Consider the following 23,010-nt stretch of genomic DNA (forward strand, 5'->3'; position numbering starts at 1 on the left):
GTGGAATAAATGTGTACGCATAGTATAGTTTTAGTATAGGGGTGTGTGTATGTATGTATGTATGTGTGTGTATGTATGTATGTGTGTATATATATATATATATATATATATATATATATATATATATATATATATATATATATATATATATATATATATATATATATATATATATATATATATATATATATATATATATATATATATATATATTGAAGAGCCCGGCGTTGCCTGGGCATAGTAAATATCTGTGGTTAGTTATAGCATTTATAGCACCTCACGTCTCTTATTTTCCCCCTCACTCCTCTCATTCCCCCCTAACACTTGTCATTTCGACCTCACATCTGTCATTTTCCGATCACTCCACTATTTTCCCTCGCTCCTCTCATTTTACACCTTTTCATTTTCACCTCACACCTCTCATTTTCATCTCAGTATATACATGTTTGTCATCTCCCTTATATATAGTATACACCTGTATGTCATCTCCTGTATATAGTATATACCTGTATGTCATCTCCCCTGTATATAGTATATACCTGCTGTGTGTCATCTCCCCTGTATATAGTATATACCTGTATGTCCTCTCCTCCTATATATAGTATATACCTGTATGTCATCTCCTTCTATATACAGTATATACCTGTATGTCATCTCCTCCTGTATATAGTATATACCTGTGTGTCAACTCCCCTGTATGTCATCTTCTATATATAGCATATACCTGTATGTCATCTCCTCCTGTATATAGTATATACCTGTGTGTCATCTGTCCTGTATATAGTATATATCCGTGTGTCATCTCCTCCTGTATTAGACCTCGTTCACACGTTATTTGCTCAGTATTTTTACCTCAGTATTTGTAAGCTAAATTGGCAGCCTGATAAATCCCCAGCCAACAGGAAGCCCTCCCCCCTGGCAGTATCTATTAGCTCACACATACACATAATAGACAGGTTATGTGACTGACAGCTGCCGTATTTCCTATATGGTACATTTGTTGCTCTTGTAGTTTGTCTGCTTATTAATCAGATTTTTATTTTTGAAGGATAATACCAGACTTGTGTGTGTTTTAGGGCGAGCTTCGTATGTCAAGTTGTGTGTGTTGAGTTGCGTGTGGCGACATGCAAGTAGCGACCTTTGTGAGATGAGTTTTGTGTGGTGACATGCGTGTAGCAACTTTTTGTGTCGAGTTGCATGTGACAGGTTAGTGTAGCAAGCTGTGTGCAGCAAATTTTGCGCATGATGAGTTTTGCGCGTGGCGAGTTTTGTGTGGTGCCTTTTGAGTATGTGCAAGTTTTGTATGAGGCAACTTTTGCATGTGTTGCAACTTTTGTGCATGTGGCAATTTTTCCACGAGTGCAAGTTTTGCATGTGGCGAGTTTTTCATGAGGTGAGTTTTGCACTTGTGGCGAGTTTTGCGTGAGCCTAGTTTTTGCATGTGGCGAGTTTTGCGCGTGGCGAGTTTTGAGCGGTGACTTGTGTCTCGACTTTTATGTGGCGAGGTTGGTGTATGTGTGGTGAAATGTGTGCTGAGGGTGGTATGTGTTCAAGCACGTGGTAGTGTGTGGCGCATTTTGTGTGTGTGTTCATATCACCGTATGTGGTGAGTATCCCATGTTGGGGGCCCACCTTAGCAACTGTACGGTATATACTTTGGCGCCATCGATCTCACTCTTTAAGTCCCCCTTGTTCACATCTGGCAGCTGTCAATTTGCCTCCAACACTTTTCCTTTCACTTTTCCCCATTATGTAGATAGGGGAAAAATTGTTTGGTGAATTGGAACGCGCGGGGTTAAAATTTCACCTCATAACATAGCCTATGACGCTCTCGGGGTCCAGACGTGTGACTGTGCAAAATTTTGTGGCTGTAGCTGCGACGGTGCAGATGCCAATCCCGGGCATGCATGCATGCATGCATGCATACATACATACATACATACATACATACATACATACATACATACATACATACATACATACATACACACACACATTCAGCTTTATATATTAGAATATATGTATGTACGGTTAGGTCCATATATATTTGGACAGAGACAACATTTTTCTAATTTTGGTATTAATTTTAAACAAAACAATTCAGATGCAGTTGACATTCAGACTTTCAGCTTTCATTTGAGGGTATCCACATTAAAACTGGATGAAGGGTTTAGGAGTTTCAGCTCCTTAACATGTGCCACACTGTTTTTAAAGGGACCAAAAGTAATTGGACAGATTCAATAATTTTAAATAAAATGTTCATTTTTAGTACTTGGTTGAAAACCCTTTCTTGGCAATGACTGCCTGAAGTCTTGAACCAATGGACATCACCAGACGCTGTGTTTCCTCCTTTTTGATGCTCTGCCAGGCATTCACTGCGGTGGTTTTCAGTTGCTGTTTGTTTGTGGGCCTTTCTGTCTGAAGTTTAGTCTTTAACAAGTGAAATGCTGCTCAATTGGGTTGAGATCAGGTGACTGACTTGGCCATTCAAGAATATTCCACTTCCTTGCTTTAATAAACTCCTGGGTTGCTTTGGCTTTATGTTTTGGGTCATTGTCCATCTGTGGTATGAAACGACGACCAATCCATTTTGCTGCATTTGGCTGGATCTGAGCACACAGTATGTCTCTGAATACCTCCGAAGTCTTTCGGCTTCTTTTGTCCTGTGTCACATCAATTAACACTAGTGACCCAGTGCCACTGGCAGCCATGCATGCCCAAGCCATCACACTGCCTCCGGCGTGTTTTACAGATGATGTGGTATGCTTTGGATCATGAGCTGTACCACGCCTTTGCCATACTTTTCTCTTTCCATCATTCTGGTGTAGAGGTTGATCTTGGTTTCATCTGTCCAAAGAATGCTCTTCCAGAACTGTGCTGGCTTTTTTAGATGTTTTTTTTAGCAAAGTCCAGTCTAGCCTTTTTATTCTTGATGCTAATGAGTGGCTTGCACTGTGCAGTGAACCCTCTGTATTTACTTTCATGCAGTCTTCTCTTTATGGTAGATTTGGATATTGATACGCCTACCTCCTGGAGAGTGTTGTTCACTTGGTTGGCTGTTGTGAACTGGTTTCTCTTCACCATGGAGATTATTCTGCGATCATCCACCACTGTTGTCCTCCGTGGGCGCCCAGGTCTTTTTGCATTGATGAGTTCACAGTGCTTGCTTTCTTTGTTTCTCAGGATGTACCAAACTGTAGATTTTGCCACTCCTAATATTGTAGCAATTTCTCGGATGGGTTTTTTCTGTTTTTGCAGCTTAAGGATGGCTTGTTTCACCTGCATGGAGAGCTCCTTTGAATGCATGTTTACTTCACAGCAAAACCTTCCAGATGCTAACACCACACCTCAAATCAACTCCAGGCCTTTTATCTGCTTAATTGAGAATGACATAACAAAAGGATTGCACACACCTGTCCATGAAATAGCCTTGGAGTCAATTGTCCAATTACTTTTGGTCCCTTTAAAAACAGGGTGGCACATGTTAAGGAGCTGAAACTCCTAAACCCTTCATCCAATTTAAATGTGGATACCCTCAAATGAAAGCTGAAAATCTGAACTTCAACTGCAACTGAATTGTTTTGTTTAAAATTCATTGTGGTAATGTCTATAACCAAAATTAGAAAAATATTGTCTGTCCAAATATATATGGACCTAACTGTATGTATGTATATGTATGCGTATGTATATGTATGTATGTGTATGTATGTGTGTGTATATATATTTATATATATTTATATATATATATATATATATATATATATATATATATATATATAATATATCATCTTTATTTATATAGCACCAACATATTCCGCAGCGCTTTACAGTTTAACAGTTTCAAACACAACAGTCATGAGTAACCATGTTAACAATACGATGATTAAAGCAACACAAGACATAGTGACATAGTAACATAGTTAGTGAGGCTGAAAAAAGACATTTGTCCATCCAGTTCAGCCTATATTCCATTATAATAAATCCCCAGATCTACGTCCTTCTACAGAACCTTCTACAAGACCCTGCTCGTGAGAGCTTACAATCTACAATGAGGTGGGGAAATACAAAGTACAGGTGTGTATTTGCAATGATATATTTACAGTGATGGTCCAGCCATCTTCGGGGAGTGGGGGATAGATGGAGATTGTGAATGGGCTGCACACAAACAAAATAACTGATTAGGGAACATGATAGGCCGCTCTGAACAAATGTGTTTTGAGGGAGCCCCTAAAACTATGCAAATTGTGGATGGTCCTAATTTCTTGGGGTAGAGCATTCCAGAGGATTGGCGCAGCACGGGAGAAGTCTTTTAGTCGGGAGTGGGAGGTACGAATTAGTGCAGAGGTTAGTCGAAAGTCATTTGCAGAGCGCAGAGGTCGTTTAGGCCGATAGACCGAAATGAGGGAGGAGATGTAAGGGGGTGATGCACTGTGGAGAGCTTTGTGGGTGAGAACAAGTACTTTGAATTGTATCCTGTAATGAATGGGCAGCCAGTGTATTGACTGGTGAAGAGCGGACACGTTTGAGTAACGATTAGCTAGATAGACGACCCTGGCTGTTGCATTAAGGATAGACTGGAGAGGGGAAAGTCGAGTGAGGGGGAGGCCAATTAATAGAGCATTGCAGTAGTCCAGGCGGGAGTGGATCAGGGCGACAGTGAGGGTTTTTGTTGTTTCTACGGTGAGAAAAGGGCGGATTCTAGAGATGTTCTTTAGGTGTAAGCAGCATGAGCGGGCAAGAGATTGTATATGGGATGTGAAGGAGAGATCGGAGTCAAACATAACACCCAGATAGCGCGCCTGCTGCCGGGGTGTTATTATGGTGCCACCCACGGAGAGGGAAACGTTAGGTTTAGGGAGGTTAGTAGATGGTGGGAGCAGAAGAAGTTCAGTTTTGGAGAGGTTGAGTTTCAGATAGAGAGCTGACATGATGTCAGAGACTGCGGACAGACAGTCAGTAGTGTTCTGTAGTACAGCAGGAGTGAGGCCAAGGGATGACGTATATAGTTGTTTGTCGTCGGCATAAAGATGGTACTGAAAGCCAAATCTGCTGATGGTCTGTCCAATTGGGGCCGTGTAGAGGGAGAAGAGAAGGGGGCCAAGTACTGAGCCCTGGGGTACCCCGACAGTGAGGGGGAGAGGAGATGAAGTGAAGCCAGAGAACAGAACACTAAAGGAGCGGTCAGAAAGATAGGAGGAGAACCAGGAGAGAGCAGTGTCCTTAATTCCAAGTGACTGGAGCCTAGAGAGTAAGAGTGTGGTTAACAGTGTCGAAAGCTGCAGAAAGATCGAGAAGAATGAGCAGAGGATGGTCACCGTTACATTTTGCTGTTGGAAGGTCGTTGGTCACTTTGAGTGCAGTTTCTGTCGAGTGTAGAGGGCGGAAGCCGGACTGTGAAGGGTCTAGGAGGGAGTGAATGGAGAGGTAACAGGTAAGGCGGGAGTAGACTAGGCGCTCCAAGAGTTTAGAGATGAAGGGGAAATTGGAGACCGGTCTGTAGTTTTGTGCAGGATGGTTCGAAGGTGGGTTTCTTTAGTAACGGAGTAATAAGTGTTTGAAGGAGGAGGGGAAAATGCCAGAGGAGAGGGATTAAAGATTGTAGTTTGGTGAGTAGTGACGACTGGAGAGAGAGACTGGAGGAGATGAGAGGGAATGGGGTCGGTAGAGCATGTAGTCGGATGAGAAGAAGAGAGGAGCCTGGAGACTTATTCTGTGATGGGATCAAATGCGGAGAGTGAGCCAGGGGAGATGCAGGGCGGGATGCTAGTCACTGAACTTTGTGTCTGGAAGTGGATTTCCTGACGGATATTGTCTATTTTCTCTATAAATTGGGAGGCCAGGTCATCAGCACAAATGCATGTGATAGAGGCTTGAGCTTTTGGCCTGAGGAGGGAGTGAAAGGTGTCAAAAAGTTTCTTGGGGTTGTTGGATAGTGAGGAGATCAGAGTGGTGAAGTAGGTCTGTTTGGCAATGTGAAGGACAAGTTATAGGTTTTTAACATAAATTTAAAGTGTATGAAGTCTTCTGGTGTGCGAGTTTTCCTCCATAAGCGTTCAGCACTCCTAGAGCATCGATGGAGAAATCTGGTTTGTGATGTGAGCCAGGGCTGTTTAACTTTGTATTTGAAGGTTCTGAGGGTGAGGGGAGCTATATATATATTTTATATTTAATTCAGCGCTATATAGCATAAAAGCCGGTAATTCAATTGCCGGCTTTTCCTATCTCCTTCCCAAACCCGACAGGATATGAGACATGGTTTACATACAGTAAACCATTTCATATCCCGTAATTTTTTTTACATATTCCTCACTATAATGTTTGAAGTGTATGTGTGCCAAATTTGGGGACTCTAGCTATTAAAGGGTTAAATCGCGGAAAAAAATGGCGTGGGCTCCCGCGCAATTTTCTTCGCCAGAATGGTAAAGCCAGTGACTGAGGGCAGATATTAATAGCCTAGAGAGGGTCCATGGTTATTGCCCCCCACCCCCCCCCCCCCCCGCTAAAATCATTGGGTTTGTATGGGCGGATACACACTGTGTGTGACCAGCACCGTTTTGCCAATTTCTGTCTTCTTTGCTTGTTCTTATCATTAACCCCTTCCCGACCTGTGACACAGTGTATGCGTCATGAAAGTCGGTGCCAATCCGACCTGTGACGCATATGCTGTGTCACAGAAAGATCGCGTCCCTGCAGGCCGGGTGACAGGGTTAACTCCAATTTCACCCGGCCTGCAGGGACAGGGGGAGTGGTAGTTTAGCCCAGGGGGGGTGGCTTCACCCCCCCGTGGCTACGATCGCTCTGATTGGCGGTTTCACTTTCAACAGCCAATCAGAGCGATTTGTAATATTTCACCTAAAAAACTAATGAAATATTACAATCCAGCCATGGCCGATGCTGCAATATCATCGGCCATGGCTGGAAACACTGATGTGCCCCCACCCCACCGATCGCCCCCCCCGCCCCCCGATCTGTGGTCCGCTTCCCTCCGTGCTGTGCTCCGCTCCCCCGTCCTCCTGTCCGCTCCCCCCGTGCTCCAATCACACCCCCCGTGCTCCAATCAAACCCCCTGCACAGCGATCCCCCCACCCCGTGCTCCAATCCACCCCCCCGTGTTCCGATCCACCCCCCCATGCTCCGATCCACCCCCCCTGTGCTCCGACGCTCCCCCCGTGCCCTGATCTCCCAAAGCCCCTTTTACTTACCTCCCGGGATCCGTCCGTCTTCTTTCCTGGGCGCCGCCATCATCCAAAATGGCGGGCGCATGTGCAGTGCGCCCGCCGAATCTGCCGGCCGATCTCAGTGATCAAAATAAAGAAAAATAGTAAATGACCCCCCCCCCCCCCCCCTTTGTCACCCCCATAGGTAGGGACAATAAAAAATAAAGAATTTTTTTTTTTTTACACTAAGATTAGAATAGGGGTAGGGGTAGGGGTAGGGTTAGGGTTCCGGTATGTGCACATGTATTCTGTTCCTCTGCGGATTTTTCCGCTGCGGATTTGATAAATCCGCAGTGCTAAACCGCTGTGGATTTATCGCTGATTTACCGCGGTTTTTCTGCGCATTTCACTGCGGTTTTACAACTGCGATTTTCTATTGGAGCAGTTGTAAAACCGCTGCGGAATCCGCAGAAACAAGTGACATGCTGTGGAATGTAAACCGCTGCGTTTCCTTGCAGTTTTTCCGCAGCATGTGTACAGCGATTTTTGTTTCCCATAGGTTAACATTGAACTGTAAACTCATGGGAAACTGCTGCGGATCTGCAGCGTTTTCCGCAGCGTGTGCACATACCTTTAGAATTAGGCTATGTGCACACGGTGCGGATTTTGCTGCGGATCTGCAGCGGATTGGCCGCTGCGGATTCGCAGCAGTGTTCCATCAGGTTTGCAGTTCCATGTAAACATATGGAAAACCAAATCCGCTGTGCCCATGGTGCGGAAAATACCACGCGGAAATGCTGCGTTGTATTTTCCACAGCATGTCAATTCTTTGTGCGGATTCCGCAGCGTTTTACACCTGTTCCTCAATAGGAATCCACAGGTGAAATCCGCACAAAAAACACTGGAAATCCACGGTAAATCCGCAGGTAAAACACAGTGCCCTTTACCCGCGGATTTTTCAAAAATGATGCTGAAAAATCTCACACGAATCCGCAACGTGGGCACATAGCCTTAGGGTTGGAATTAGGGTTGTGGTTAGGGGTGTGATTAGGGTTATGGCTACAGTTGGGATTAGGGTTAGGGGTGTGTTGGGGTTAGTGTTGGAGTTAGAATTGAGGGGTTTCCACTGTTTAGGCACATCAGGGGTCTCCAAACGCAACATGGCGCCACCATTGATTCCAGCCAATCTTGTATTCATAAAGTCAAATGGTGCTCCCTCAATTCCGAGCCCCGACGTGCGCCCAAACAGTGGTTTACCCCCACATATGGGGTACCAGCATACTCAGGACAAACTGCGCAACAATTACTGCGGTCCAATTTCTCCTGTTACCCTTGTGAAAATAAAAAAATGCTTGCTAAAACATAATTTTTGAGGAAAGAAAAATTATTTTTTATTTTCACGGCTCTGCGTTGTAAACGTCTGTGAAACACTTGGGAGTTCAAAGTGCTCACCACATATCTAGATAAGTTCCTTTGGGCGTCTAGTTTCCAAAATGGGGTCATTTGTGGGGGGTTTCTACTGTTTAGGCACACCAGGGGCTCTGCAAACGCCCGCAGACCATTCCATCAAAGTCTGCATTTCAAAAGTCACTACTTCCCTTCGGAGCCCCGACGTGTGCCCAAACAGTGGTTTACCCCCACACATGGGGTATCAGCGTACTCAGGACAAACTGGACAACAACTTTTGTGGTCCAATTTCTCCTGTAACCCTTGGGAAAATAAAAAATTCTGGGCTAAATAATTATTTTTGAGGAAAGAAAACGTATTTATTATTTTCACTGCTCTGTGTTATGAACTTCTGTGAAGCACTTGGGGGTTCAAAGTGCTCACCTCACATCTAGATAAGTTCCTTTCGGGGTCTAGTTTCCAAAATGGGGTCACTTGTTGGGGGTTTCTACTGTTTAGCCACATCAGGGGCTCTGCAAACGCAACGTGACGCCTGCAGAGCATTCCATCAAAGTCTGCATTTCAAAACGTCACTACTTCACTTCCGAGCCCCAGCATGTGCCTAAACAGTGGTTTACCCCCACATATGGGGTATCAGCGTACTCAGGAGAAACTGGACAACAACTTTTGGGGTCAAATTTCTCCTGTTACCCTTGGGAAAATAAAAAATAGCGGGCTAAAAAATCATTTTTGAGAAAAGAATTTTTTTTTTAAATTTTCATGGCTCTGCGTTATAAACTTCTGTGAAGCACTTGAGGGTTCAAAGTGCTCACCACACATCTAGATTAGTTCCTTTGGGGGTCTAGTTTCCAAAATGGGGTCATTTGTGGGGGATCTCCAATGTTTGGGCACACAGGGGCTCTCCAAACGCGACATGGTGTCCGCTAATGATTGGAGCTAATTTTCCATTTAAAAAGCCAAATGGCGTGCCTTCCCTTCTGAGCCCTGCCGTGCGCCCAAACAGTGGTTTACCCCCACATATGGGGTATCTGCGTACTCAGGACAAACTGGACAACAACATTTGTGGTCCAATTTCTCCTATTACCATTGGCAAAATAGGAAATTCCAGGCTAAAAAATCATTTTTGAGAAAAGAAAAATTATTTTTTATTTTCATGGCTCTGCATTATAAACTTCTGTGAAGCACCTGGGGGTTCAAAGTGCTCACTATGCATCTAGATAAGTTCCTTGGGGCGTATAGTTTCCAAAATGGGGTCACTTGTGGGGGAGCTCCAATTTTTAGGCACACGGGGGCTCTCCAAACGTGACATGGTGTCCGCTAAAGTTTGCAGCCAATTTTGCATTCAAAAAGTCAAATGGCGCTCCTTTCCTTCCAAGCCCTGCCGTTCGCCCAAACAGTGGTTTACCCCCACATATGAGGTATCAGCGTACTCAGGACAAATTGGACAACAACTTTCGTGGTTCAGTTTCTCCTTTTACCATTGGGAAAATAAAAAAATTGTTGCTGAAAAATCATTTTTGTGACTAAAACGTTAAATGTTCATTTTTTTCCTTCCATTTTGCTTCTGCTGCTGTGAAGCACCTGAAGGGTTAATAAACTTCTTGAATGTGGTTTTGTGCACCTTGAGGGGTGCAGTTTTTAAAATGGTGTCACTTTTGGGTATTTTCAGCCATATAGACCCCTCAAACTGACTTCAAATGTGAGGTGATCCCTAAAAAAATGGTTTTGTAAATTTCGTTGTAAAAATGAGAAATCGCTGGTCAAATTTTAACCCTTATAACTTCCTAGCAAAAAAAAATGTTGTTTCCAAAATTGTGCTGATGTAAAGTAGACATGTGGGAAATTTTATTTATTAACTATTTTGTCACATAACTCTCTGGTTTAACAGAATAAGAATTCAAAATGTGAAAATTGCGAAATTTTCGCTAAATTTCCGTTTTGATCACAAATAAACACAGAATTTATTGACCTAAATTTACCACTAACATGAAGCCCAATATGTCACGAAAAAACAGAACCGTTAGGATCCATTGAAGCATTCCTGAGTTATTACCTCATAAAGGGACACTGGTCAGAATTGCAAAAAACGGCAAGGTCTTTAAGGTCAAAATACAATATAAAGTGACTAGCACACTCCAGGGTGTTGTGATGCAAAAAAGTGGGGATTTATTACATACAGTAAATCACAAACGTTTCGGTCGATACTGGACCTTCATCAGTGTGCTACAAAAAAGGAATTATATACAGAACAAAAAACAATAAATGTGTTGTACATATGAAAGACAAAAACAAAACAGAAACAAAAGTATATACATCACGGAGACACAGGTCATAAAATGAGGAGAGAGAACAATGACCCTGGAGGACATTCAACTTGCGTGGATACAGGTGTGTATATATATATATATATATATATATATATATATATATATATATATATATATATATATATATATATATATATATATATATATATATATATATATATATATATATATATATAGTGGGGCAAAAAAGTATTTGGTCACTCAGCAATAGTGCAAGTTCCACCACTTAAAAAGATGAGAGGCGTCTGTAATTTACATCATAGGTAGACCTCAACTATGGGAGACAAACTGAGAAAAAAAAATCCAGAAAATCACATTGTCTGTTTTTTTAACATTTTATTTGCATAATATGGTGGAAAATAAGTATTTGGTCAGAAACAAACAATCAAGATTTCTGGCTCTCACAGACCTGTAACTTCTTCTTTAAGAGTCTCCTCTTTCCTCCACTCATTACCTGTAGTAATGGCACCTGTTTAAACTTGTTATCAGTATAAAAAGACACCTGTGCACACCCTCAAACAGTCTGACTCCAAACTCCACTATGGTGAAGACCAAAGAGCTGTCAAAGGACACCAGAAACAAAATTGTAGCCCTGCACCAGGCTGGGAAGACTGAATCTGCAATAGCCAACCAGCTTGGAGTAAAGAAATCAACAGTGGGAGCAATAATTAGAAAATGGAAGACATACAAGACCACTGATAATCTCCCTCGATCTGGGGCTCCACGCAAAATCCCACCCCGTGGGGTCAGAATGATCACAAGAACGGTGAGCAAAAATCCCAGAACCACGCGGGGGGACCTAGTGAATGAACTGCAGAGAGCTGGGACCAATGTAACAAGGCCTACCATAAGTAACACACTACGCCACCATGGACTCAGATCCTGCAGTGCCAGACGTGTCCCACTGCTTAAGCCAGTACATGTTCGGGCCCGTCTGAAGTTTGCTAGAGAGCATTTGGATGATCCAGAGGAGTTTTGGGAGAATGTCCTATGGTCTGATGAAACCAAACTGGAACTGTTTGGTAGAAACACAACTTGTCGTGTTTGGAAGAAAAAGAATACTGAGTTGCATCCATCAAACACCATACCTACTGTAAAGCATGGTGGTGGAAACATCATGCTTTGGGGCTGTTTCTCTGCAAAGGGGCCAGGACGACTGATCCGGGTACATGAAAGAATGAATGGGGCCATGTATCGTGAGATTTTGAGTGCAAACCTCCTTCCATCAGCAAGGGCATTGAAGATGAAACGTGGCTGGGTCTTTCAACATGACAATGATCCAAAGCACACCGCCAGGGCAACGAAGGAGTGGCTTCGTAAGAAGCATTTCAAGGTCCTGGAGTGGCCTAGCCAGTCTCCAGATCTCAACCCTATAGAAAACCTTTGGAGGGAGTTGAAAGTCCGTGTTGCCAAGCGAAAAGCCAAAAACATCACTGCTCTAGAGGAGATCTGCATGGAGGAATGGGCCAACATACCAGCAACAGTGTGTGGCAACCTTGTGAAGACTTACAGAAAACGTTTGACCTCTGTCATTGCCAACAAAGGATATATTACAAAGTATTGAGATGAAATTTTGTTTCTGACCAAATACTTATTTTCCACCATAATATGCAAATAAAATGTTAAAAAAACAGACAATGTGATTTTCTGGATTTTTTTTTCTCAGTTTGTCTCCCATAGTTGAGGTCTACCTATGATGTAAATTACAGACGCCTCTCATCTTTTTAAGTGGTGGAACTTGCACTATTGCTGACTGACTAAATACTTTTTTGCCCCACTGTATGTATATATATATATATATATATATATATATATATATATATATATATATATATATATATATATATATATATATATATATATATATATATATATATATATATACACACATATATATATATACACATACATAATTCTTTAAATCATAGGCTGCAAGTTCTAACATGGAAAAGCCGTTGGTACGCTGAGGACATAGGTCCAAGAGGGAGTGTGAGAGGACTACTTTGTGGAACACGAGCGGTGAAGTGATATGCCGAGGGGAGAGTTGGTGTACAGTGAACACATACCTAGGTATAATTGTATACTTGTATGGCCCCAAAAACAATAGACTACTCGGATTTGCATCTAGAGATGAGAAAACGGGGTTACGGTCACAGACACTAATGGTGCCGAGTGTGTGTGGAGCTAAATAAGGCTACCTACCAATTGCCGGCAATCCCTGCACACACTCTATTAGCGGTGGATACCGCATTTATCCCTAGTGTCCCGGCGTACTGGTAAGTCTCTCAGCGTCACTCTGCAACTTATGGCGGTACAATTTACATGGTCTCTGTAGTAGTACATTAACAATAGATTTTTACCCTCCTCCTACAGACAGCTCTTTTGAGCCTCAGCGCCACCCATTATTCTGACTCACCGTCAGTTGGTATGTACCCCTCCTTATTACTCTCCATGTACACATAATAGCATCTTGTCTTACATTTCCATTATTATTTCGCCATTACTCCACAGACCAGCCTGGTTCTGTTTCTTCCCGGCTTGTTGCTTTTTTTCCAGCATGTCTGATTGGTAGGTAGCCTTATGTGATTTACTGTATGTAATAAATCCCCACTTTTTTGCATCACAACACCCTGGAGTGTGCTAGTCACTTTATATTGTATACGTTCAGGTTTGGGCACCTATGACTGTGCACCTCCCCTATTTAGGCTGTGCTTAGCATCTTCTATATTTAAGGTCAAAATAGGCTGGGTCATGAAGGGGTTAATAAACTATTTTTTGTATTACATATTTTTTCTATTGTGTACTTACTCTTTGACCCTTCATTTCGTTTTTTTCTTTTTCTTTGCTCCGTGTATTTACCGAATGGGCTGCCATTCTCTCCACAGCAAGCTTTGTAGTATATATTTCTGTACTCATAGGCTACGTTCACATTTGCGTTGTTGTGCGCAGCGTCGTCGACACAACGCATGTCAAACGCATACACAACGCAGCGTTTTTTGACGTATGCGTTGTCCTATACAATTGAAGATCAAAAAACCCCCCCAAAAAATACATTTAGTCAAAAGGCGCATGCGTCAAAAAACGCGGCGCAACGCAGGCACCTGCGCCCTATGCGTTTTCATAGACACTGAGTTTTTTTTGGCACATTTAAGACGCAGGTGCGTTGCATGCGTCAATATCCGTCGCCGACGCTGCGCCCAAAGACGCAAATGTGAACGACGGAGCATGACGGTGGTAAATAACATTATTTAAATGTTTTTAGTGTGCAAAGGTAATAACTCATAACCTATATAAATCTGGTATTACTGCGATCATATTGACCCAAAGAATAAAGCTATTTGAGCACTTTTACAGCACAGTGAATGGCAAGGAAAAAAATAAATGAGACATTTATTAATCTATTTTGTTTGTTCTTTTTTTGGGTGGCAGAGTAATCAAAATAAGTTATGTAGTCTGAAGTAGTACAAATTTAAAACTGCAGCTCATCTTGCAGAAAACAAGCCCCCACAAAGCTCATTCAGCTGAAAAATAAGTTATAGCTATCTGAATATGGTGATGCCATAAAAGATACTTTTTGAAGTATACAGTCATGGCCGAAAGTGTTGGCACCCTTGAAATTATTCCAGTAAATGAAGTATTTCTGCCATAAAATTATTGCAATTACACATGTTTTGTTATACACACGTTTATTTCCTTTGTGTGTTTTGGAACAACAACAAAAAAGCAGGAAAAAAGGCAAATTGGACATAATTTTGCACATAAATGATCTGGACAAAACTACTGGCACCCTCAACTTAATATTTGGTTGCACACCCTATGGAATAAATAACTAATCAATTACTACCTATAACCATCAACAAGCTGTGTCCGTGCACTTAGCCTGCAGTAGACATCTGGAAACGTATGTATATTGTAACATATATTGTTAGCTTCCCTAAGCAGCTCTCCTTTGTTTTGGAGCTTTACTGTGTGCCCAAACAGTAGTTTTCCCCTACATATGGAGCATCGGTGTACTCCGAAATTAGACACTAAATTGGGTGGTCCATTTTGTCTTTTTACCCTTGTAAAAAAGAAATATTTGGGGCTAAATAAACATTTTTGTGATATTCCTTTTTTTTTTTTTTTTTTTTTTTTTTTATTTTACTAACTTTCACAGTCCAATGTTTTAAAATTCTGTGAAGCTTCAGTGGTTGAAGATGATCAGCACACCTCTAGATAAATTCCTTGAGGGGTGTTGTTTTCCATATGTGTTAACTTATGGGGGGTTTCTGCTATTTTGGCAGCTTGGGGACTCTTCAAATCTGACATGGTATCCAGTCTTTTCCAGCAAAATCTGAGCTCAAACTCGGTTCTCCTTCCTTTCCAAGCTTTCGTTTCTATAGATATTTATGTTGCACTTGTACATCTCTTCCTGCTTGACCTGGCTCACCTTCTGCTATACAATTAATATTGTTTTAAACACCTTTTTATTTGCCGATGTCATTACTTCTCGATATATTTTTTTTGTTGGTTTTTTTGTTTTTGTTTTTTTCTCCCACATTTATTCATAAGAGGTATATTGTGTAAAATTCAAGTTATAAATTTGGTATTATTATTATTATTCATTTTTATAGCATCATTTATTCCATGGCGCTTTACATGTGGAAAAAGGGGGCATACATAGACAAGTACAATAAACATGCTCGAATACTATGTTCAAGTCACTGCGGCTACGGTCTTACGGCTGTTAGACAGCCGCAACATATGGAGGGATTGCCTGTTTTAGACAATCCTTGCATGTGTTGCGGCTGTCGGATCAACCGCGAAATGTGCAGCCGCGGTGACTCGAACATAGTATTCGAGCACGCCAAAGATACTCTGTTAGCACCTGAGTATGCTCAGATAAGACCTTATCCGAGCACGTTTGCTCATCTCTAGTTAGGATATGTCCTCAATCATTAAAGGTGTTATTAGGGACTTTTATTTGTTGCTATGGAGCCAAGAACCCAACAGGCAGGGAGCTGGTTACTAAATTTAGGGAATTGGCTGTCAATCAGCATGAAGTCTGCAGTGATGCCTCATCGATGACAGAGCGGAAGAGAAGATGCTGCTCTGTCGACATGACGTCAGTGGAAGCCGCAGTGTCACCTGCAGGATCGGTCCATGACCTCTTTTAGCAGGTAGAGATCAGCACCAGGCTGAACAGGCAGGGAGTTAGCAACTACCTGCCTGTTGGTTATTAATCCCATACACAAAGATAACTCAAATAACCCCTTTAAATAATGAACCTATTTATACACCCCACAATCCATGTACCATGAAGCTAGGTGACATTTCAGCCCTGAAGACTTTTTTTTTTTTTCCTCTATGCTGTCTTGCAGTAATGAAGATCTGCTCTCTGGATCTCCATCAATGTATAACTTAGATTAGAGAGTCCTCAGTAGTTGATACCTTTTAATGGCTAACTGAAAAGATGGTAACAAATTGCAAGCTTTTGAGACTACTCAGGCCTCTTCATCAGCCAAAGACTAAAACAACATCTGAGGAATCACATATTTATGCACACACAGCAGAAATATAATGCAATGGATAACACGAAAGGTGAAGCAGAGCTGTCATTATGGGAGAGTGATAAGCAGTTGTCCATAAATATTGGAACAGTTCATAGATGAGGAGTGTGAATGTTTTATTGTCCTGTGATTGGGGTCTGGTTCTGTGTTGTGATGTCCTCGCAAGATCTATATACTGGCTAACACGGTACCAAGATATATATATTTCCTGCAACTAAAGGTACCGTCACATTTAGCGACGCTGCAGCGATCTAGACAACGATCCGGATCGCTGCAGCGTCGCTGTGTGGTCGCTGGAGAGCTGTCACACAGACAGCTCTCCAGCGACCAACTATGCGAAGTCCCCTGGTAACCAGGGTAAACATCGGGTTACTAAGCGCAGGGCCGCGCTTAGTAACCCGATGTTTACCCTGGTTACCAGTGCTAATGTAAAAAAAAAAAAAACACTACATACTTACATTCCGGTGTCTGTCCCCTGTCTCTGTGCTTTCCTGCACTGACTGTGAGCGCCGGCCGGCCGTAAAGCACAGCAGTGACGTCACCGCTGTAATCTGCTTTATGGCTGGCCGGCGCTGACCGTGCAGGGAAGCAGAACGCCGAGGGACGCGACAGACACCGGAATGTAAGTATGAAGTTTGTTTTTTTTACATTTACACTGGTAAACAGGGTAAACATCGGGTTACTAAGCGCGGCCCTGCGCTTAGTAACCCGATGTTTACTTTGGTTACCAGTGAAGACATCGCTGAATCGGCGTCACATACGCCGATTCAGCGATGTCTGCGGGAGATGCAGCGACGAAATAAAGTTCTGGCCTTTCTGCTCCGACCAACGATGTCACAGCAGGATCCTGATCGCTGCTGCGTGTCAAACACAACGATATCGCTATCCAGGACGCTGCAACGTCACGGATCGCTAGCGATATCGTTGTGAAGTTGGTCAGTGTGAAGGTACCTTTAGATTATGTACATGTACAAGCACACACTTTGTTCATGAATTTCATAGATTTTTTTTCTTTTTCAGGTTGGAAGCTTAGCCCAGTAGTTGGAGCGGTGTATGGACCTGAATTATATGCTGGTAAATCTCTGCTTCTATTCGTATGAAAGTGCAAAACCAGAAGAGACCATGCTTACGTTTTTCACATTTCTGCTAAATGTGTGATCAGCGAGGGGCCTGCTGCCTCAGCTGTATGATTGTATGCGTGTATGTGTGGACTCACTATTTGGGGATCCTCTTAATCCTGCTGTTGTCTTCGGTCAAAAACGACCGACCTTGAACTTCAATATTCTTTAAACCCGTGGCCAACCGACCCATCCTCATTTTAGTCAATCAACCACAAGTTTCAGAACTGCATCTTGAACACCCCAAAAAATACCAAAGTTCAAAATCTGTCTCCCCAGAGGTTTTTAAATATAATCAATGGGGGTCTCCGCTATTAGAGTATTAACAATCTACCTGTGAATGGGTGTAAAATGTTTATGTAATGTTTAAATGCCAGACTTTGATAGGAATGTCTAATTGGTAGTGTTATACTTCCCTAGATCTTTTATCTGTAATGGCCCTCAAATGGTGCTTGGCAGAATATTGGCATCATTTACAGGGGTTGTCCTATCTCCTAACGAAAAGAAGTCTGCAGTCAGCGACTGCCAAATAGTGAGCGTGTGCAGTGAGCACGCTGTCTCGATCACCATTCCCCCATATTCTAAGTGCGAGCGTGCTGCATATTTGGCCTCTTTCACACTTCCGTCTTCCATATCCCGTCACAATCCGTCGATTTCCTGCAAAAAAAATTGCAGGATCCTGCATTTTCTCATAGACTTGTATTAGCCACGGATTGTGATGGATGGCCATCAATTTCATCCGTCGTGCACTGAATCCTGCGTAAAAAAAAAAAAAAACGGTCCGTCGGGAAGAGAAAACGTTCAGAGGAATGTTTTTCTTCTGCACGTCGGAAAATCGCTCAGCGACTCATCCTGCGCTGCCCGTCACTGGCTACAATGGAAGCCTACGGGCGCAGGATACGTCGCTGCCTGTGAAAAGCAGGAATCCAGCGACGGGTTCCGTCTTTTCAAACTGAGCATGCGTGGAAGAATTTCCCGTCAGGGAAATTCTCTCTTGCTCACTTTTCTCTTTTTACTATTGATGCTGCTTATGCAGCATCAATAGTAACAAGATATAATGTTTCAAAAAAATAAAAAATCGCAATATTCTCCGATTCACGGATGCTCCCGGCAGCTAGCGTTTCTTCCTAGTAATAAATACAATCTGAAATCTGGTGAGAAGTCGCGCGAGATCGTGACTTCTTGTGAGATTTCGCAATGTATTACTAGGAACGCTAGCTGCCGGGAGCATCGCTGCACGGGAACGCCGGTAGGTGAGAATACTGCAATTTTTTTTTTTTTTTTTAAACCTGGTTTGTGTTGTGAATGCGTTTTTGCAGTGGAAAACCGCTGCGAAGACGCATACACAACAGGTGCACATAGCCTCGACGGGTCCGTCAGAAAGACTGGTCCAGTGCACATGTTTTCCACAATCTGCACAGGATCCGTCATTTCAACGTCTTGACGGATCCTGTGCAGATTTGGAAGACGGAAGTGTAAAAGAAGCCTTTGCTGCCATAAGCAGAATAGACTCCGCCGCCTTCTTTGACTTCTCTAGCAAGAGAAGCATTCCGAGTCTAATCAGCATGTGACCCCAAGTATGCAAATTGTATAAATGAGGTAATGTGACTGTTCACCTGCACAGGGAATGCTGGGAAACTGATGACCTGTACTCTGCACTTTACCCATTCTGCAGTCGCATGGTGACCGCAGTTTTATATTATGGGATTTGAAGTGCAAGTGGAGAATATGTACAAACAAAATGATAGCTTTATAGCTATGTACTGCATCCTAAGCAGAGTCTACATAAAATAACGGCATACACCAAAAGTTACATCTTGGCCTTTTTGGTACTTTTTTCTTAAATGCACTCCTCACTAATTAAAAAAAAAAAATAATAATAATGATTTATATTCGAAATTTGTAGCTAATAAAGGATATTTGTTGCTTATTGTGTATGCAGTTCTTTGTCGTAGCCTTTATGGAAATTTTGCTCTTATAGCAAAGATCTGGTCTTCATGGGTGATTTAAATAAAAACGTAAATTTATTTAGAATTGAATTTACAATTAAATGGAATCTGTTAGCAGGTTTTTGCAATGTAATCTGTAGACCGCATGAGGTAAGGGTTAAAACACAAAATTCAGTGATGCCTCTTATCAAGCTCCCTTTTATTTATGTACAATGACTGCTTTGTCACCAGGAGCTTGTCATTGCTGTGCATTCTAGTCTGCCTCCTTTTGTGATAAGTTCACCTTCTATAGACATTGTATATACAGAGCCTGGTGTGGAAGGGGAGCAGCATTCTCAGCTCTGCTGAATTGCTAAATCTAAAAATCGTGTAGGAACGGTTAGCTAAAGTACCGTATATACTAGAGTATATGTCGACCCGAGTATAAGCTGAGGCACCGAATTTTGCCGTGAAAACCTATTGACTTGAGTATAAGCTGAGTTGACTATATGCAATGGCTCCCCGTCCCTGTCCTTGTATGCAATGGCTCCCCATCCCTGTCCTTGTATGCAATGGCTCCCTGTCCCTGTATGCAATGGCTCCCCGTCCCTGTCCCTGTATGCAATGGCTCCCCGTCCCTGTCCTTGTATGCAATTGCTCCCCGTCCCTGTATGCAATGGCTCCCCGTCCCTGTCCTTGTATGCATTGCTCCCCATCCCTGTATGCATGGCTCCTTGTCCATGTATGCATGGCTCCCCTGTCTCTGTATGAATGGCTCCTTATCCCCATCCTTGTATGCATGTCTCCTATAAGAAAAACAAAAACACATCCTATACTTAACTACCATGCGCGCCCTCGCTGCATCTCGTTCCGGTGCCAGCAGCTCTTCCGGCTGAGCGATCACGTGTCATCGCTCATTAAAGTAATAAATATTCACTCCATGCCTATGGGAGTGGAGAGAGGTGAATATTAATTACTGTAATGAGCTGGGGACTCATGATCGCTGGGCCAGAAGAGCTGCTGGCGCCGGAATGAGATGCAGCGAGGGCACGCAGGGAAGGTAAGTAGGATGTGTGCTGCAAGCCTGTGGCTGTAACTGTGCACGCTATAAGAGAAATGAATATTTACTGCCAGCTCAGTGAATATTCATTTCTCTTTAGCAGCGGGCACAGTTAAGTCACTGGCTCCTTCTGTGAGCCGTTCTCTGCCGCTCCCCCTCCCCCGTCTTTCTGGGACAATGACTCGTATATAAGCATTGGCGTTTTCAGCACAAAAAAATGTGCTGAAAAACTTGGCTTGTACACGAGTATAATACGGTAAGGGATACATAATTGGATTCAACGTCTGTTTGCCTACACTACGCTTCTCTCTGATAAGGCAGCAAAAACCTGGTGACAAATTAACTTGTAAATATGTGGAGAAAAAGAAAAGCTAAGAAATACATGGACAGAGACCCAATATCATAGTGAAGGGTGCACAGTCAAAGTTCTAGCTGACAGCCATGAGGCCTCTGTACACCCAAACCAAAATATTGCTTTGCACAATAACAGTTTATGCAAACCTAATCCATATTTCCAGTTCTCAAGGATCCTTTTTGTGTCCAAAAATTAACATGCTTTTGTCATATGGATACCCCAGCCAGCATTTGACCTTGGGGCAGAGACTCCTTGTCTATAACTGAAGTACAGGGATTTGTTTTCTAAACATCTTCACAGTTGAACACAGAAATGTGTGGCATAAATTAAGCAATATTGACAACTTTTAAAATTATAGTTATAGTGGTGTACTAAAAAGAGAGAAAAATATGATCTCGCCTTCTCAATGGATACCACGCAAGGTAGCTTTACTCTTCGGGTCATTACAACTACAGAGATTCCACATTTATGTTGTGTCTTGCTGCTTGTATACAATATATATAATTTTATTGAAAAATGAATTGTTTTGTATTTCTTGAGAGCTATAGATTGATTTCTTCACTGGTGGAGCTGTATGGGGCCTTTTTTATGGGGCAAGATGACCTTTTCAGCTATGCCATTTTTCTTTACCAACGACATTTTGATCACTTTTTTTTATTCCACCTTATGTTTGGCGGTATGATGTAAAACTGTATGCCATGATAGATATATATATATATATATATATATATATATATATATATATATATATATATATATATATATAAAATATATATATATATATATATATAATATATAAGCCTAGGGTGGATGCTGGTAAATTTCAAAAATAAAAATAGATGCTCCATACCGTTCATTATTGCCCCATATGCAACTGTGCTATATAGAATGCTCTATACCGTTCATTATGGCCCCATAGATGCTCCATAGAAAGCTGTGATATATATAACTCTGCACCGTTGATTATGGCCCCATAGATGCTCCTTATATAGCTGTGCCCCATGTATATTGCTCTGCACCGTTAATTATGGCCCCATAGATGCTCCATATAAAGCTGTGCCATATAGAATGTTCTGCACTGTTGATTATGGCCCCATAGGTGCTCCATATATAATGCTGTGCCCCATATAGAATGCTCTGCACCGTTGATTATGGCCCCATAGATGCTCCACATAAAGCTGTGCCATATATAATGCTCTGCACCGTTCATTATGGCCCCATAGATGCTCCACATATAATGCTGTGCCCCATATAGAATGCTGGTGCTGCAATTAAAAAAAAAAAAAAATCACATACTCACCTTTCTTGCTCAATACGCCGGCGCTTTCAATATTTACCTGCTCCTCGTGCGGCTCCGCCTCCAGCACTGACGCTCAGCAGAGGGCGCGCACTGACTACGTCACAGCGCCCTCTAACCTGAGCGTCACTGCTAGAGGACGCTGTAGACGGAGCCGCACCGGAGCGAGGAGCAGGTAAATATCGCGCAGCGCTGCGCTCCCCTTACCTGCTCCGGCGCGGTCCCTGCTTCCCCGACGCTGCAGCTTCTTCCTGTAATTGAGCGGTCACAGTTACCGATCATTTACAGCAATGAATATGCTGCTCCTCCCCTATGGGAGGTGGAGCCGCCTATTCATTTCTGTAATGAGCGGTACCATGTGACCACTCAGTACAGGAAGCATCTGCAGCGTCGGGGAAGCCAGGGACTGCAGGGACCGCGCTGGGAGCAGGTAAGTATAACTACACAGCCCCCGCTCCCCCTCACCTGCCGACCCCCGGGTATATGACTCGAGTATAAGCCGAGAGGGGGACTTTCAGCCCAAAAATATGGGCTGAAAATCTCGGCTTATACTCGAGTATATACGGGGTGTGTGTATATGTATGTATGTATATGTGTGTGTGTATATATATATATATATATATATATATATATATATATATATATATATATATATATATATATATATATATATATATATAATTAGATGGCAGCCCGATTCTAAAGAATCGGGAGTCTAGAATCCATATATACTTTATTTATTCAAATGTAAGAATAATACAATTAATAAATAGTAAGAAAGAACAAAAAATGGCTGCACTCACCAGCTCTTG

General features: G+C 42.4%; 1 protein-coding gene across 10 annotated transcripts in view; it reads left to right on the forward strand.

The window, feature by feature from the left end:
* The window catches only part of RBFOX2 (RNA binding fox-1 homolog 2), a 314,329-nt gene that overhangs the window by 176,637 nt on the left and 114,682 nt on the right, over positions 1-23,010 (forward strand). For all 10 annotated transcript variants that reach the window (XM_069737176.1, XM_069737178.1, XM_069737174.1 and 7 more), the window contains one exon: positions 17,461-17,514. In XM_069737176.1, the coding sequence (XP_069593277.1) occupies positions 17,461-17,514 (54 nt within the window). The remainder of the gene's footprint in view (positions 1-17,460; positions 17,515-23,010) is intronic.

This window comes from Ranitomeya imitator, chromosome 8 (genome assembly GCF_032444005.1).
Source record: "Ranitomeya imitator isolate aRanImi1 chromosome 8, aRanImi1.pri, whole genome shotgun sequence".
NCBI lineage: Eukaryota > Metazoa > Chordata > Amphibia > Anura > Dendrobatidae > Ranitomeya > Ranitomeya imitator.